Genomic DNA, 19178 nt, shown 5'->3' with positions numbered 1-19178 from the left:
TCTGTTCAAGGGTGACCATAAGTTAAGAACAGTATTACACCATGGAATAATTATGCCAAGTTTATAATATGCCAGTACAAGTATTTTATCAAAGGTGCCTGTAGTGATCAGAATTGCTTTCAGTACACTGGCAGACGCATTTTGCCAAGGGTGCCTCTCTAAATCAAGAAATTCTTGGGTATGCCTGGACAGATCCAAGACTCACAAGCATAACACTAAATTCCCAGTCTCCCTCATTTGCATTCACTCACTCACACTCATTCTCACTCGTTGACCCTTGCTCTCACTCATATGCTCTCATTTATTCTCAGTTTCGTGCACTTCCTAGTTTCTCTCATTTCTACTCAGTCACGCATTCTTGCTCTGATTCATTTATAATCACACTCTTTTTTTACTCTCAATCCCTTATTCTAAGTCACTCTCACTTATTTTATCACACTGATTCACTCATTCTCACTCGTGGTTACACTCACTCACTGTCACTCACAAATTCTCACTCACAATCTCTAAAGTTCCCTCCAATGTATTCTTGCTAAAATATTCTCACTCACCTGAAGTCACTCTATCTCTCTCACTCATGCTCAGTCACTATCAGTTGATGACTCTCTCACACACAGGCTGACACACACAGACACAAATCCTACACATACACAAGTTTTCGCTCTCATAGTCACACTCTCTTACCCAAAATCACATGCACAACCTACATTTAAAAGCATTTTATTACCTCACCTGCCAGTGTAGGTCAATTTTCTTTTTTTTAACCATTCAAAAATGGAGCGTGGCACCATGACATCTGTGTTCTTGGCACTGAATGTTCAACCTGTGAGGTCAGTCAAGGATGGACTGGAAACTAAAAGCAGGTCTGGCAAATGATGACATACCAGCCACCATACTGTGTGCGCAGTGAGTTATCTCGACAACTACAACAGGAGCTTAGGGGGCGTTCTTACCAAAGAAAATTTCAAAACAAAATTTGCTCTCTCATCCATTTTTAAATCCTCCCCTCCTTTACCATATCACCTCTATACCTTCATCTCTCAGCCTTTCTTTCTTCTGCTTTCTCCTTCGTCCTATAACTGTCTTGTTTTTACTTTCAACTTCGTCATTCCCTCTCTCAGCATCCATGCTATTACTCCCATCACTTTCTCTCTTCATTCACTATTACTTTGAATCACTTTCACCATCATTCCTTTTCTCTCTTTCGCACAGTTGATCTTTCTCCATTGTTTCTCTTTCATTCCCTGGATACCTTCCTCCTCTTCCTCATGCCACGTCTGTCCTCGTCTCCTTTTCTGATCTTATTTCAGCTTTGCCTTTTACTTTCTGTTCCTGTCTCCCATTACTTATTTCTCCTTTCTAAACCATTAAAAGCACAGACAATTAGAAACAGAGGTAATGCCTGTCAGACCTGCTCTCCAGTAAGGAAGGGTGGATTTGATGGCCATGTAGAGTTTGACAATATCAACAAGCTGGACATCGCATGGCAATAACTGGCATAGTAGGAATGGTATTGGAAACTGCAAGGGTGAATCCAGAGAAAACATAAAATGGGTAAGTAAATAACGACAATGGATAGAGAGGTGAACCATTATACCTGTTGCAAATTTTTATGGGCAGGCAGGAAAATATAAGACAAGTTCTGCTCTCCAAATGAAAACAGCAACTTGAAACCTATAAACTCCAGCAGACACCAATAAAAAGAAGTTGTATTAGGAACGAGTTTTGAAGTGTGACTGGATTCAAATGGATATTCCTTAGTAGATCACTAACTATCAAATTCCATGTACAAGCAACTCTACATTGAACATCATTTGTGGATTAAAATGGTTCCCTGTGTGGCGCGTGCATCTTGCGTCACAGGGAAGCGCCAGGAGGTGCCTCTTAAGTGCGCAAGGGCTCGCGCAGCGCAGGACGTGCATGGGCGTGCCCGGGACAAGGGCAGGCCCGTCCGCACCCGTTAGTGACCGAAAGAGCCCGGGCTGTGCCACCCCTCCAACATCGACTCCGGGACATTACGTAAGCTTTTGTTACTGGACTTGAACTGAAGGGGGGCGTATTAATTTGCTGAAGGAACTGTATTTGTTTAGTAAGCTGATCCTTTTTTATATAACTGTTTGTAGTTACTCAGTTTGGGTATGAGCAAAACCCCGCGCAAAGGAGGGGCGGGGGTGGGAGTGGTTGGGACCTTGGATGCCTTCCTTAGTCGGGCGGAATCCGTGTTAATACATGAGATCCAGCTAACCAAAAGGAGGCTCTCATTGGACCCCTCATGCTCATCGTTAGGGCAAATTCCCTTATTAGAACCAACTGCTGACCCAACTCTATGTCCTCAACCATCATTAGTGACAACAGGCAGCCCTCAGCTAGGCTCCTTACATTTTTGCACGGGATAGCATATGTTCCTCACCCCCAGTCACTCCTACTAATGTGCTTACCAGGCAGCTTAGCAGCAGCCCCCCGAAGCAATGCTCAAGCAAAGAAAAGGAAAACGTGTAGTGCCCCTAAAGCCAGCCTTCAGGTATCAAAGCAGGCTAAGAACAAGAGTGTGGCTCCAGGGAGGGGAGGGTTTTCAGCTCCACTCTCCAAGTCTGGATATATCGGGGTGGGTGCAGCAAGTATAGATCCTAATCCATCAGGGTCACATCATTTAGATCCCACAGAGGCTCAAGATGTCTTTTTAAAATGGATGGAAGCTAAATTGGTAGCCTTGATTGATCCTCTTATGCTTAGACTAGCCGCAATAGATCAGAGATTATTTAAAATAGAGGAGCATATAACTAAAGTCCCATCCCTCCATCCTGGGAGTAGCCACTCTGAGGCTATGGGGTCTAGTCAGGTGGGAAACACATCTGGGTTACCACGACAAGCAGTGGCTCGTCCACACTCCCTTCACTCCCCCCTAGCGCGCCCTCCTAATCCTTCTGTTTCATCTATACCAGCACATAATGGCCCGCTAACACGCAAGGAAGGGCCGAAAGGCCCAGTGGGTAGACTACAGATCGAGGGAGGGGATAACCTGATGAATGATCTTCCGCCCGAGGCTACACCCCATACCATAGTGTTGGCTAATGTCCCGAGATTGAACTCCCGTGAGGAGGAACATTGGTCCTCGCTTAAGAACAAGGCCCTTCATTTCCTGAATCTAAGAACTGGGCTTGGAAGCCATCTGTTTGCTGAATTCATGATGGTTAGAAGGGTCACCTGGGTTGGTAAATCTGAAAAAGGCCTGGCTGGGGACAGTGTAGTTCTAAGTTTCAGGTCACCAAGTATGGTTCAGTGTATCCTAAAACGGGCAGCTTCTTTTGCATTATGCAAAGATGTTATTAACGTCCTCCCGCAGGGGTATTTTTACCAATCAAGCACAAATTTCAGAGGGACAACACATAGGATACCGGCACATTCGCTAGGCCCCACTAATTGTGCAGTCCCGATCTTTAACAGATATGAGGCACTTAGCTCACTGGAGGAAAATGATTGACTGGGTCCCATATTCAATCATTTTACCTCTGCAGATCCAGGTAAAAGGGATCTGGGAGAGCCTGGTCCAAAACTAACCTCCAGAACCTAGGGGGGTGCCCCATTTGCAACAAATACTGCCCCTGAAGGTCTAAATATTAGAGTAAATACTTTTGAGTTAGACGATAGCACTACTAAGACATATCACGAAGAAATGAGCCCTGGCTGATGTAACCGATACATGTGCAGTACCTGGGGATAATTGGTTACATACATGTGCCAAATCTAGCACCGGGCCACTGAACCTTGCTCTGACCTCCTGGAATATTGCAGGGCTGAACAATAAACTACTGTCATCAGATGGCAATCTTTCATTGAAACTAATGAAATTCTGTTTTTTCAAGAAACATGGTCAGTGGACCCCGAGTTCAGACTAGGCTACTTACATTTTTTCAAACCTGCTATTGCTGGTCAAAGGGGGAGACCGATGGGGGGATTAACTATTTGGGTGAGACAGAATGATAGGTATAAAGTACAGCAGTTGGACACTGATAGTAATGATATTTTAATAATTAAGATAAAGGTCCCTGGTGTCGAGGACCTTATACTTTTTAACGTTTATGCTAGAGGGATGCCCGGAGGGAAAGCCTCAGGTACTGTCGCTCTTCTTGATTCCTAACTCGACCAGTATAAAGGAGGGGGAAATATATTAGTCGCCGGGGACTTCAACTGTTCCTTTGAACCACTAGATACTAATGATGTAGACTTAGGCCTTGAGGAGGATTTGCAATGGGACATCCCACAACTAACATTAACCCCCATCAAGAAATGGACGGAAGCTGCTTTACAGTTAAAAGCGCTTTGTCTGGAGTATGGATTAAGGGCGGTTGACGGGAGGGCAAAATAAGATAAGCAGGGCTCTCCCACTTATAGTAGCGGGTTGCGATGTAGTCGTATAGACTATATACTCCTTAACAAGGAATATTGGCCTTGTCTAATAGACATGATCATCTTGGAAAGGGTGGAAAGTGATCATAACCCCCTGGTATTATCATTTCACCTAGTAGGAAGTCACGTTGTAGTGGACCCTCCTGCGGGTGTAGAATTACACCTAAGTAATGATACCAGGAGAGTACAATAGTCGAATCTATGAAATAAAGAGGATCAGTTAGAGGCTATGAACCAGTTGGTCGCAAAGGTGACCAATAGACCTCCAAAATGTTATACAACAGGAAAATAAGTCCAACGCTACTTCCATTCATATTAAACTTTTTAACAAGCTGAATGGCTTTTTTATAACTATCATTCAAAAATCCCAAAAATATGCCAAAGCATCGGTTGATTCATGGTATGGGAAATCATGGAGGGAGGCCTACAAAGCGCTAGCACTGGCAATAAGATCTAAAAACAGGGATAGGATAAAAAATGCGAGGGTGAAGTACAAGTCAGTGCATCACAAGGCCAAAAAAGAATGGGACGAGCAATATTGGAAAGAGCTGTACCATGCTAGCAAAGACAGGAACATGGTTGTACTTTGGCATCTGGTCAAGTGAAAGTCCAGCCAACCGCCAACCAACCATGTATCTCCCGAATTTTGGGTTTTACACTTTAAGACACAGTTCGCCAATAATGGTCGAGAATGTGAACTATTTCAGGGTCCCCCGATTAACCATGTTGGCAATCCCCCCTTGCATTTTACTAAGCAGGAAGTTGACACTGCACTCAATACTGTACCGAGTGGTAGAGCGCCCGGGCTTGACTGCGTTCCTGCTGACCTGTTCTTGTATAATAAGGCTCTGTGGGTAACCTATATCCAGCTTCTTGTGAATGCCATTGCAAGTGGTTCTCCCATCCCTGAATCATGGATGGGTGCGGAGATTATACCGATCTTTAAAAAGGGGGATCGCTCAGATCCTGGCAATTATAGGCCTATACGTTTAATTGACTGTATCTAGAAGGTGACTGCTATGCTTGTGCTGAGTAGAATTCAGGGTTGGATCGATGAGTTCGATATCCTCTCACCTTTACAGGCTGGGTTCCGCTCACACACAAGCACAACAGACCAGGTTTTTAGATTTGTTTTAATTTACTGGCGCGTGGTGATCCTTAAAGGTGGTAGAATATATGCTGCATTTGTAGATCTCGAATCGGCATTTGACTTAGTTCCGCATGCCAAGCTGTGGAGTATCCTTGCGGAACAGGGCATGCCTTTGGACTTGCTGCCCTATTAATTAAACTCCATGATGCAAATTTTGCTCATGTTCGCTGGGGTCAGCAAGGGAAAGTGACAGACAGATTTCCGATCGCCAGAGGAGTCCGACAGGTGTGTGTACTGGCACCCAACACTATTTTCTCTGTACATTAATAGGGTGACTCAGTACTTTTTAAATCACCCCACTGATGCTCCCACCCTTGATGGTAGGAAGATCCCTCTGCTAATGTTTGCAGACGATACCTTGCTAATTTCCAAAACTCAACGAGGCCTGCAGACGGCGATTGTGAGATTTGAGGTGTTCTGCAGGGATTACGGCCTTATAAATAACGTGGACAAGACTAAGTTCATGGTGCTACATAAACAAAAGATTGTAAAAGGGGGGGTAACCCCAAATAAAGCCACACTTGAGCAGACCCAAGTTTTTACGTATTAAATTGGAATTCGCATATAGATCAGTTGGTACCTAAACACTCACAATTATCTGGCGCCCTGTTAAAAGAACAGCACCTTTCCTATACGAAACCGATTGCCCCAGTCTTAAAAATTTATAACTAAAAAATTACAGCTTCGGTCCTGTATGGGGCCGAATTATGGGGCTTTAGTAATCTAGCGGCACTGACGACTTCCCAACACAAATTCTTGAGGGGTAGAATAGGTCTCCCACAATCTACTCCATTATTACCCCTCTATTACGATCTGGGATGCCAGTTCCTAGAGGATGTGCCACGCTATAGACCTGTGGCCTACTGGAGGAGGCTATGGGTTACCCCGAGCTCGTCCAGTACGCACAAGGTCTACTTGAGATCAGGGATGCCGATAGTGCGGGTAAAATCTTATGGTTAAGGCAGGTAAAGGCCACCTATAATGACATGGGCCTTAACTCTTTGTGGCAAAATCCTGTAGATAATGTATTTCCATCTCGAAAGGATTTCAAGGAGCTATATTGGAATATGGTCACCATGAAACGTTTTATGTCATTAACCAGACCCTCTTTGTCAAGAGATTTCTTGGAGACCAAACACGCTTCTGTCTATGAAGGGTATTGGAATATTATTACGGTACCTAGTGACAGGAAATGGTACCATCAATTTAGGGTTGGTACCCTCCCTATCAATTCATTTACTGGTAAATGGCATCCCGGTACTTGTATGGAATGCCCATTTTGCCCGACTCAGTCTGTCACATCCTACTCGTTTGTCCAGCTTATATAAAATTGAGGCGCACATGGCTGAAGACCATCTGTTTGATGATGGGGATCAATACTGGCACTGAAGCATTAAGGATATTAAAAATGGATAGCAAGGAATCAACTGTAATTGCGGTTGCCATATTTTTACATGGAATGTGGATGACCCGTGCCTATAGGCTGAGTAAGATATAACTGCTATTGGATATACTTGGATTACCTTAGTCTTTTAAAAAAAATATTTTTTAAACTGGTCCCAATCACATTCTGGTCCCTACAGTATTATGGCCTGGGATTTTTGTCACTTTTTATTGTGTTTTAGACTAATTTATTGTATTTAATGATGGAGTAAACGTGGACTTATCATATATAAGGTTATTTTTCTATTATAACGCGAATGGAATGCCATGTTATTATTGTTTTAAGTATAAATGTCTTTTATGATCATGTATCGAAATAAAGACTTTTCGAATTGAATCGATTAAAATGATGAAAATGTTGAGGCACGTCATATAATAGTAGACAGCAGCAACAGGTGTTTATATTGATTTAGCAGCCACCATCCATTTTGTCCCCATGTGCTTATCTTTCTTGAGGGCTTACATATGCATATGCTTCCTAAAGCCTGTGCTTTCAAGGAACAGGTGGTACCCGAGCTGCTCGAGAATGGCCTTTCCTGAATCTGTCAACAATGCAGATATCTAATAGCGCACTATTTGTATTTGTATCATATTCCACGTTTACAATTGTCAGGGCCAGTAGTATAAATCAGTGTGGGCATCATCTTTCCCTAGCATATATTTTCTCAATATGGCAAGAATCATAATCTTTATTTGCCAGTGCCAGAAGTGTTCACTTGCTGTACAAAATCGCTGTGTCAATGTCTGCTAATGATGAGTAAACAAAAAAAAAATTATTTACTATTGCTTTTTTTTAACAATTAGCAAAAGGTATTACCATCAGTTCTCTTCAGAAGGAGCATTGCCCAACTGAGCTGGCTACAGGGAGCCATACTCTTCTAACATCTTTTTATGTATTTGAGGTTTCACACTATACATATACAATGTCCCCTTTCTTCAGGCCTCCCAGAGCCCCCCTCTCGCCTTTACATGAGCTGACTTTATGTTCAGGTCTGCCAGGGTAATTTGTGTGCCACTTGTCCGAAGTAGCTTTTTATTGGGGCTCTGACAGGAGTTTAAAAGCATTGGCCAAACCAATAGGTCTTGCCTATACAAGAGTTATTGGCTTTGACAATGTGTTATGCCATTTTGTACACCAGTGTGCCTGCTGTTCACCATGGCTAAATGTTAGTGGGTAAATGTTAGTGGCATGGAGCCTCCTAGAGTGGAGTAGAGGGAATAGAGGGTCATAGACAGGATGTGCTGAGTAAATTGTTGTCGAGTCGAGTAGGGGAGTAGAGTGTCGGAGTTGAGTAGAGGGGAATAGAGTTTAGTGGCACAGGGTGCCATAGAGTGCAGTGTCATTTAGTACAGTGTCGTAGAGCGGAGTGATGTAAAGTGCTGTAAAGTAAATTGGGGTGGAATAGGGAAGAGTGGGTTAAGTCTATTGAGGTAGTGGCATGGATTGAATTGGAGTAGATTGGGGTAGATTGGGTAGAGTGGGTTGGATTGAGTGGGTTGGAGTTGAGTAGGTGGACCGGAGGGAGTGGATTGGATTGGATTAGGTTGTATTGAAATGGGATAAAGTAGATTGGATTGAACTGTATTGGGGTGTGTGGATTGAATTTGAGTAGGGTGGTTTGTAGTGAGTTGAATTAGAGTGCACTGGAGGAGGTGGATTAGACTGGACTGGAAGGGGGTGGATTAGAGCAGGGTGGGGTGGGTTGGACTGCAGTGGGTGGATTGAAGTGTGGTGGGCTGGATGGATTAGATCGAGTGTAATGGACCCCATTGGGGTGGGGTGGATGGGGTTGAGGTAGAGTGGGGTGAATTGGAGTAGTTTGGGGTGGGATGGACTTCAGTAGATTGGTATGGGGTGTATTACATTGGAGTGGGGTGGATTGGATTGGGGTGGGGCAGAATGGAGTGGGTTGGATTGGAGTGGGGTGGGGTGGGGTGGATTGGATAAGAGTGGGGTGGACTGGAGTAGAGTGGAGTGAGATAGAATGAAATGGGATGAATTGGAGTAGGCTCCATTGGAATGGGCCCTGATGTCCCAGCCGTCCCGGACAGACCTAAGAAGGAGCTGCACAATATCACCTATTGATGCACGAGTGAATTTCTATCAAAGTTTCCATTTCCACTGTGGCACTTGGGAAAATTCACACAGTGAGGAATCCGAAGTCAGTCTCTAGCAGAAACAATATGCCATGTATGTATGAACAATACAATATTCTGATCATCACTCAATGATGAATAATGGTACTAAACCCTTCCTCTGTCCTAATGTCATATTATGACTATAGTTAAATGGCAGAGACCATGAAGGATCTTTCCAGGGGCCATCATAATCACAGGTTGTCTATTGTATGTGCACCATGTACTCACAGAACAGCTCCGAAAAATCTTTGGGCCTTGAACTTGCTGGTTGGAGGGATACATATAATTCTGCCTTACAGCTGCATGGTACAACATGCTTGAACAAGTCTCTGAACCTGGACATTGGGTCCTTTAGCCAAGCCCTTTCTATACTATGCCTAGCAATTAAAAGCAATAGTGCCGTAGGTTTTCTGGAGAATTGTGGAATGTCAACAAACTCATCAATAATGGGAGTGGCAAGCACAACAACAGACCATTGGCTATATCATTGATTACTTGTGGGACCTCAACCCAAAGCTCATGTATTGGAGTGCAAAACCATGCAAGTGAATACATTAGGCTGGGCTGGAGGAGCATCTAGAGTCACTGGAGGTTTGTGTTGGATCAGTCTGGTGCAGTAGTTAGGACATATAGTACAATCAGTTCAGAAAATGGAAATGTGGGAATCTGTGTCTTAGATTGATGGGCATTCGCTTATTCAGTTCTCAGCAAATTGTCCACATTTTACACTTGAGTGGCACTCTCAAATATGCCTCCCATTATGTCCTAGTAGTGCCCTGTCACATGGAGCAAATCCCTGTTCATCTTATAAAGGCAAATATCCTTTACCAAACAGATGTCTTTATCATGCATGCCTTTACCACACATGGCAAGTAAGGGGGGTAACAGTAATTTTAGAGTATAGGGGTGGCGGTGTTAAAGGGAGGTAAGGGTAATTTTAAGGTTTAGGGTAGAGCAGTGGTAAAGGGAGGTAACGGTCATTTTATGGGTTAGGTTTTGGTAACAGTAAAGGGAGTTAAGGATACATTTAGGATTTAGTGGTGGATAGTGGTAAAGGGAGGTAAAGTTAATCTTAGGATTATGGGTGGGTAGTGGTAAAGGGAGGTTAGGAGTAAAATAAAAACAAGACAGTTTGGGGAGTCTCCCCCAAAAAAGAAAAAAACATGAAATATTAAATTTAAATTCTATATATATTTTACATAGGGTTTCTACTTACCCACTTGCTTTACATATAATTACCATGCATGGTAAAAGCTGCATGCATGGCAAAGGCTTGCTTGGGAAAGACAGCATTTTAATGCCATACATTTTCTTGTACATCTGTGTCTGTGACAACCGAGCTGGCTAGTGATCATAGTGCTCAGTGTGTATACCTGATTGTTTTGACATATTAACCAGGCTGGCGTATTTTAAGGACCACAATAGTGTTTAGTAAGCTCAATTTTATTTACTCCATTTCAGTTGGTATATGTGGTGCTGTGCTATGTGAGTTCACCCATTAAATGGCATAATATGATTGTGCTGTCAGTATCTCTCAGGGTCCAGAACAGCCAGTCCACCACCTTCATCGGGCTGCATAAGCCTTTCCCAGCTCAAATGCAGTGTATTACCACCCAAACAAGCCTAGTGAGTTGACCCCATAATTATGAAACAAATCTCTTTCCCAGCTGGATTGGGGTGTTTACAAAGAGATATAGTATTATAGGCAGTACAAGCATCTTGATTAGGGCAATCCTGCCCACCATGTAAATAGGAAGCAGAACCCAGCACTCTATACAGGCCGTCAGTTTATCTATTACTGCTGATAGTTGTCCAGCAGTATAGGTGCACACTCTTGGCTATTGTAAATACCCAGGTAGCGGACAGAGTCCTTCCTCCATTTCCGGGGAAATTATCGGTTAGGTCTTTGAGTGCTTTTGGTTAGGGGGACATCTCTGACTGTTCCCAAATAATTTGAAGACCTGAGTAACCACAATCATAACAGGGATCTTTGAGTAAGGAATGTATTACCTCTATGACTATGGTGGTCCCATAGCATGAAGGCTGAGAGTTCTATAGCCAGGGCACAGTGCAGAGGTGACAGAAAACAATCCTGATTTATGCCCCAGCCAACTTGAAAGGTGTTGGAGTGATAACCATTAACCCGCTCTCTAGCTAATTGCTCTGTGTACAGTGATTGGAACGATCACATGAAGTATTGGCCTAGATGCATTCTATGCAGAACAGGGAACAAAACCGGACATTCAAGGAGGTCAAAGGTTTTCTTGGCATCCAGGAACACTGAGACCACTGAAATCTCTGGCCAAATATGATGGAGCATTTCCAGAAGTGTATCAAGTTTTTTGTCAGTAGCCTAACTGGCATACAACCATATTGTCCCAGCAACACTAGCATGGTCATCAGTGGATTAATCTGTTGCCCAAAAAATGGTCTTGTTAGCTAATAACCAGAAGTCGATCTGGGAGTCCATATCATGTGCTGAAGAGCAGGATGAGTATGCTCTGCAGTCATCTCTAATCTCATGCCAAAGATTCGTCAAGCTGTCAGACTTGACTAGCTGATGGAGCACTTGCGCCGCGAAGGGGTGGCCAGAGGGCACAAGTCAAGGGTATATGCGGATAGATAGCATCTACCCACTCTTTTCACATGGTGGACGCCGTGTCCTCTGCCGAAAAGTTGGGCTCCACAGAAATATGCTGAACTCCCCCCGGTGTGATTTTCAGACACTAGGACACATTCAACAGCACCTGCACATTACCTGCTTTCATTCCAAGTGGCAAAGTGCAAGCGAAAGGGCCTTGAAATTTTAAATTCCATCAGAGCCCAAAACAAAGGCTGAGGTTAAGGGGCCATCAGAACTCCTTTTGTTTGAGTATCCTGGCGAGAACCTCACACCTAGCTGCAAATGCAATGAAGGGAAACAAAGGCCCACATCTATCACTTCACAGTTACTTAAGAAAGGCATGCTTTTGACTTTGTTAAGTACCTCCGCAAATGATCTATGTATGCACTTTAAAAATGTTAGATGAATTGGTCTGTCGCAGTATTCACACAAACAACAATTTAATACCACTATGTTGTTTTATTTGTTTAATAGTGCTACTCATTCTAATCCAGAGTGTTGGAGCACTTTACATTCACGTACAAATTACACATTGACAATGAATCATATGTGTTTTAATCAATGTACAGAATGTGTTACATACAACAGTGAGGGTTACAAGGTGTCGGAGTCACATGTCCTTCATAGCTCACTGTGCTGTATTAGGATTACTATTTATGAACTGCAAGTAACAAAAGAATCTCTCTGTTAAAAGTAGTAAACTACTTACCTATATACATAAAATACAAATCTGGCATCTGTGTGTCACATGATATTCTTTGCAGGAGACATATTTTACCCTCCATGCTGCTTTGATTCGCAACTGGGACTAGACAAAATACAGATCTCTCCAGCAAGTGCATTAAACTCTCGAGTTTTCATACCAATATTATTATACCTGATATTTACTGGGCATACAAATTTGGCAGAGGTCTGGGGCCCAGAGATCTTTGTGCTTTCTCTACAAAAAGGATTTGGGAGACATTTTTTTCCCAGCACTTGGCTGAGAAACGGCTCCTTGAATGTCTTCTTCCTCCCCACATCCATGGACTCCTTCAGACCGCCCATGTGAAGTTTATTATGCCTGGCGCATGACTCAAGCACTTCATTTGTTGCCACTAGTTTAGTTATTACAGCAGTCCAATGGGCATCAGCCTCTTCCGGGTTGTTCACCGACATCTTCTACTGCAGAGATCCTATGCGCTGCCTCATTCAGCTGACTTCCGTGCTTATCCATTTTCTCCTTCATTTGGTCAAGGTGCACTCTGATATGATCTAGCTTGCCATCCATTTACTACAGGCTGGAGGTCATTTCCAGCAAACGACGCAGGGTTCCCTCAGCTTCTTCAAATACAGGGCCCCTTGTCTCCTTCTCCAAGGAGTCAGTACACAGACATTTTTTCGGGGGGGGGGCTGAATCTCTAAGAAAAAAATTCAGGGGGGGCTGAATCTCTAAGTAATAGAGTTGAGCTGCAGGGGCTCTTAGAAAGGGTGAAACAACAACAATGCCTCATTAATAAGCAAAAGGTCTTTAAAAGACCTGTGAAGTGCTCAGGTGCGGCTGTGTGTGTGCCCGGGGAGCTTTCTCATCCCGGGCTGCCACACACGACGGGGGTCTGAAGCCCTTTGAGTCAAATGGGCTTTGCGCGCCTGCTGTGAGCCACTGCAGGCTGTCAACATGCAAGTGCGGCACTCACCAGGAAGTGCCCAGGCTGCGTGCCGCAGGCTGTGGGATGTGCAGAGGTCAACAAAGTGATCAAGAGCAAAGAATCAGTTCAGGAAGACAGGAGCTCTTGGTTCGTGTTTCTTCCAGTGCCTCTCTCTGTCAATAGCATATTCTGCCATTTTTGCAGGATTTTTTAGGGTCAGGGTCTAGAGCTTCCCTGAAGGCACCTCAGATGGTGGTTGGCCACGCTACCCCTTGTTAGGCTTCCAAAAGCTGACTTTCTTTTATCTTTTAGATAACATCTAGGATGAAATTATGCCATAATTACAGAAGATCCCTTTATAGGCAATACTTTCTAGCTCCATCTGTTTGAAAAACTGCAGACATGAGGTTGCCTAACTCTACGAGAGTTCCCTATCTTATTTTCTTGACAGGAAGTTCAAAACAAGGGGACTTGCAAGGTTCATCAAGGTATCAGAGAATATTTTGTTTTTTACCCGAAGATGAGGTGCTTCAGTGATTACATTATTTTGAAGGAGAAAATGAGAGATAATATAGAGAAGAAGAACTGTGGCCAGGATAGATGTGTGACTCTGAATATGACAAGGTTATCAGACAATGCTCTTTGGTTTGGGTTGGTGCGAGTTCCTGTTTAAGCACACCTGCCAAACTCAAAGACCCTGCCAACATGACAGGGAACATTTTGACAAAAGGGCATTCATCTGAAGCAGAGGCACTTTTGGTAAACCAATAATGTAATCAACATTTCTTTTGTGAATGGGTTTATTTTGCGAAATGAAAAACAAATCTATTGTTGCCTTTTGATTTTTGCGACTCGTGTGCTTGTCACAGTTTCACAGCAAAAGAAAAAATAGAGTCATAAATCCCACACTGAAGAGGGTGGGCCTCTCAATTATGGAAATTCTGTCTGTCCACTCACCTTCAATTGAAGTGAGGGATCAGCAAGTGTGGCAGAGTGAGAGAACCACCAATAATCAATGGTTCCCTTTTTCTACCAAACTCTAATACATCCTCTTTGAAGCTGTTAGAGATCCATCGAAAATCAAGAACTTTTCAGTAGAATGGCAGACACTAACACAACCACTTCAGGGCCAATCTTCAATATTATCGTCTTAACTTGACCTTGTCAGGAAAATAATATATCCACAGACACACTTTTAACTATTTCCATCTGACATGATAAACTACTGGTAGTGCCAAATCATATTAATTTAAAACTTCAAATATCAGGACCAGTCTAGTGATGAAATGTACTAATGGGCAAAAAAAGTCATTTGCTGGGAATACAGCTTTGATTTTTACCTGTGGAAAATGGCATGAAAGCATCATTCTTCTTGAAACTACCATCATCTTTCAAGAAGTTATGAGGGTCGAATTCTTCTGGGTTACTGAATTTTTCCGGATCCCACATTACAGTACCAAGCATGAAGAACACATCAGTTCCCTGCAAAAGCAACACAACGCAGAAACAAGACACTATGAATACAGGCAACTACAGTTTTATACAGTGAAATAAGCCACGAGATCTGCAATATGTTAAGGATCAGTCTCAAAAAAAGAAGAAAAAAAACTTTAACACACTTATAGAAACAACCAACAGACGTAAACATGCTTTTCTAAATTGAACAATAATATCTGTTTCCACATACCAGGATGTATGTATTGTTTGGAGTAGCTAGATTGAGAATAGTTCTAGGGATTATCATGACAAAGGCTAGGCTGTACCTGTATATGTAGTTGCTTACCCAGGGGGCCATGCATTTCTTTTTAAATATCTAGATTGCCAAGTTGTTGCATCACAGAAATATATTGATTAAAATGCTGTTTTTGCTCAGGAAAAAGTCGAGCGAAATGAGTGGAAGGCCTGGAAAACTATAAGCATGACTTTTGGTTCCAATGTTGCAGAGCACCAAACTAGGGTAATGTAGCAAACATTTCAGCATGGTGGGACTCACATACAGGCCTTTAATTTTGTAGGTTGAGCACATTTGGAGTTATCTTGATTATATCCATGCAGTAGCAATGATAACATGAAAACTGTTGTTATTGCTCAGCTGCTGTTCAAACTCAGGCAGCTCTTTCACATTACACATGGGCTTACAGTTGATGATATGACCACTGGAATAATTGATCCGAGGTTAATAGCAGTGCATAAAGCACCCAATAGTTCAATGGAACACAATCCTCTGCAGTAGGTAGGGAGGGCCTCCCATCGCCTAATTATATGGAATAAACTATCTTTGGACTTTAATATTAAAACGTTAGAAACTCCCTCAATGGATTTATTCGGCCTCATTGGGGGTCTCAAATACCCTCTAGTCCAGATGTTGATATGCATGGGTTGTAAGGAACCGCTGTGTCTCACAGAACAATAACTGATCATGGATCAATCCATTGTTTAAACAATTTTTAGTTTAATAATGGTATTTATTTTTTAGTAGATGTTATGCACTATTGTACATTGTATATATTTGCACTGAGAGAAAAGAAGGTGATGGACATGAAGAATGCAATAGGAGCCATTAAAAACTTTGCACACAGATTAGGTACATGGTCGCCTGGGGTGATTTTAAAATTATATCAGTCAATTTGTGTATTCAAGTCCGTGTATGGAAGTGAGAGCTGGGGGCAGTGGTGGCTGAGACTGGTGTGAAAAGTTCCGCAAGGCACCCCAGCTTACTCTGTTCATGAAGAACTCGGGGTGAGGTATGTGTCCGATTTAGTCGCAGTCAGGCCTCGAATTGCACTTTTGCACAAGCAACTTCTGCAGTACGAACACACTTTATTTGTGGTTCCGCACTTTTTAAGAGCAATGGTGAAATCTTGGAAAAACAGATATGCCCAGGACTGAGAAGTGTTTTATGAATAGATATTTATTATGATGACTATTGTAAGTGTTTTTAAGGGATTATTTTCCCCCCAAAAATGCTAGTTCCTAGTGGCAATGAATCCTAGAACGCCCCATTCATTTGCTGCAGGTTGCACCAGGCGCGCAATTCAAAAACAAAACCCCAAATTGCTATGCTTTATCAGTTAGAGAATATGGGGCACATGTATCAAGATTTTTACCGGTCACAAATGGGCCCATTCGCAGAATCTGCCCGTTTGCGACCAGTAAAAAGCCATTTCTGATGAATCAACCCAAAATGCATTCGCAAAATAGGTAATCACAATTTTGGCGATTACCTATTTTGCAAATGCATTTAGGGAATCACAATTTGTGCTTTCTTCAGCCATTACCATCTTTAGATACCATATTTTTCATGATATAGCCCTGCTTTCATATGTGTTTTTGACTATGCAAAAGTATCCTTTGTATCTGAACAGTTCCTGCCCTGACATGGAATAGGACAGACTAACGAATGATTACCCTACAAGCTACTCAGCTGAGTCACTCACCAAAGGACAGGAAGACAGGACGGAAAAAATAAAGTTAGTCAAAAACATGGTCACTGTCAATGCTGGGGCATTTTTACGTGGGACAGCAAAAAAAAGATAAAGGTTCACTAATCAGTTAATTGACAGATCCTGTCTGATAAAAGGATGGCTGCTAATCATTAGCTGAAGTGCAGTGTAGAAACCCATGCATGCAAAGACACTTACAGGCCTAGGTTTACGAAACTGTGATTGCTGAGGTCATTTTTGATTGGAACATGAGAATGGTTTAAAGGTTATTAGTCATGACACACCTGAAGCAGAACCAACTGCACGACTTCCGCAGCTATGACAGCACCAAAACCACCCTGATCACAGCCACCAATGACATCCTGAAACCTCCTCAACCGTGGAAAGATACCATCTTTGATCTTCCTCGACCTCTTGGCAGCTTTCCACACCGTATCCCACCAAAGGCTAATTTAAAGACTCCACCACTTCGGCATCCAAGGGGATGCACTCAGATAGTTCAGCTCTTTCCTCACTAGAAGAACCCAGAGGATCCACCTCTCACCTTTCACCTTTGAACCCAAGGAGATCACCTGAGGTATCCCCCATGGCTCATCCCTCGGCCACATGCTCGTCAACACATATATAACCCTGCTTGTCAACATCGACAGATCACATGATTTCAACGTATGTTCCTATGCAGATGACACTCAGCTAATCCTCTTACTCACTGACAACCCCTCCAGCACCAGAATTAACTTCCGCATATGCATTACAAATGCCGCCACTGAGTGAAGAAAAACTACTTGCAGATGAACATAGACACAGAGACAGCAACACATGCAATGACTCCTGGTGGCCATCAGAACTAGGACACGCACCCACTTCCTACGATCACAGCAGAAACCTTGAATGATCATGACAACAAGCTCACCTTGTAATCACAGATCAACGCCATCTTGTCTGCCTGCTTCCCTTCTCTTTGCATGCTACGTAAGATCTTCAAGTGGCTACTCCTACACACAAGAAGCACCGTGACACAGACCCTCATCACCTACCAACTGGGCTATGGAAATGCCCTCTATGTAGGAATCGCCACACACCTCCTAAGAGACTTCAGAACACACAGAATGCAGGTGCTCTGGAGGAATGAACAAGGGAACAAGACAGAGGACGGCACCACTACATGAGTGCATCTATAGGCACAAGCTAGCCACCAAGGCTAAGCGTGTCCCTGGTGACAGCTCAGCAGGAGACCAAACATATGCTGCCAGCAATCGCAAACCGAGTCTCTACCCCATGCTTCCCAGTGCAACTGCCAGTTCCCAAGCATTGGCTGCTTGAGACAGATGGCATCCCTGCTTGCAACCGCACATGCCAAGGGAGAAGAACAGAACCAGCAAATACACAGAGTAACGTGGTTGCGAAGTCCCTCTAGTCCCCCTGAAACCATGCAAATCATCGCCACCTGTCATCTAGGTCGTCTAATGGCAAACACATCATCATTGCCATGATCATCACTCGCTCTAACGAAGGAGAATCTCATCACCAAGGTGGAGCCTTACGCCTGCAAACATTCAGAGACAAATGAGGCTCCCTTAGCAATGTGAGAGACCAAGTGTCCAGAGACTATCTGATAGCCCAGGGTTCTGTTAGTAATTACACCAACCATGGTTCATCTGTCCCTTGAGGTTGTACATAAGATTTGGCTGTGGCTTCTGCTGGTAATCCTGCAGCGGTCTCCAGCAATCAGTCCTGCACAGTCAACGCAGTCCCGTGGCAACTCATTGGAACGGTCCTCAAGACAGGCTGCTCGACCGTCATGGTATCAGAAGGCACCTGGTCATCATAGGAAGATATCCCAAGCATTGTCGATGCCATCCCAATCCTGAGCAGGCTTGCCTTCACAGAGTCAAGACGTCCATAAGAGTAAGATCCGCAGAGGAATCGACCGACGCTCCTGATGCATCAAGTTTGAACTGCTTACACCAGCCGTAGCACTGCAAAGGCACACAAGGCCTACAACAGTATGTGAGTGGACAGTGACCCAACTGACTGGCTGTCCAAGAATCCAGACTCAGTCTACACATTATTCGTGCCAGGTTGTAGCTGGTTAAATTATTGACAGGTGCTGTGATGCCTAGTGCACCCAGGTGCACCAGTCCACCTAGCTATAACTGTCCTGTGGACTGCCTATCGAAGCTGAGAGACTAAGTGGTGTCTTTGTGGGTTTTAGTTTTATTCCCACAGGTTGGACTTGTTTTTGTTTTCAATAAAGTTTGAGAGAAATGTAGTGTCCTGCTGGGCACGTTCTAGTGTCCCAGCATGTACTAGCTACCAAGCACACCCTTCAGGGCTGGCCTCTA

At 43.4% G+C, this 19178-nt stretch overlaps 1 protein-coding gene across 2 annotated transcripts in view; it reads right to left on the bottom strand.

The window, feature by feature from the left end:
- LOC144783023 (cytochrome P450 2G1-like) overlaps positions 1-19178 on the bottom strand; it is a 278934-nt gene that overhangs the window by 14205 nt on the left and 245551 nt on the right. For both annotated transcript variants that reach the window (XM_078662211.1, XM_078662212.1), the window contains exon 9: positions 14731-14872. In XM_078662211.1, coding sequence (XP_078518337.1) covers positions 14731-14872 — 142 coding nt within the window. The remainder of the gene's footprint in view (positions 1-14730; positions 14873-19178) is intronic.

The sequence above is a fragment of the Lissotriton helveticus genome, chromosome 9 (genome assembly GCF_964261635.1).
Source record: "Lissotriton helveticus chromosome 9, aLisHel1.1, whole genome shotgun sequence".
Taxonomy (NCBI): domain Eukaryota; kingdom Metazoa; phylum Chordata; class Amphibia; order Caudata; family Salamandridae; genus Lissotriton; species Lissotriton helveticus.
The sequence above is the reverse complement of the archived record's forward strand: the minus strand, read 5'-3'. Positions and strand labels throughout refer to the sequence as shown.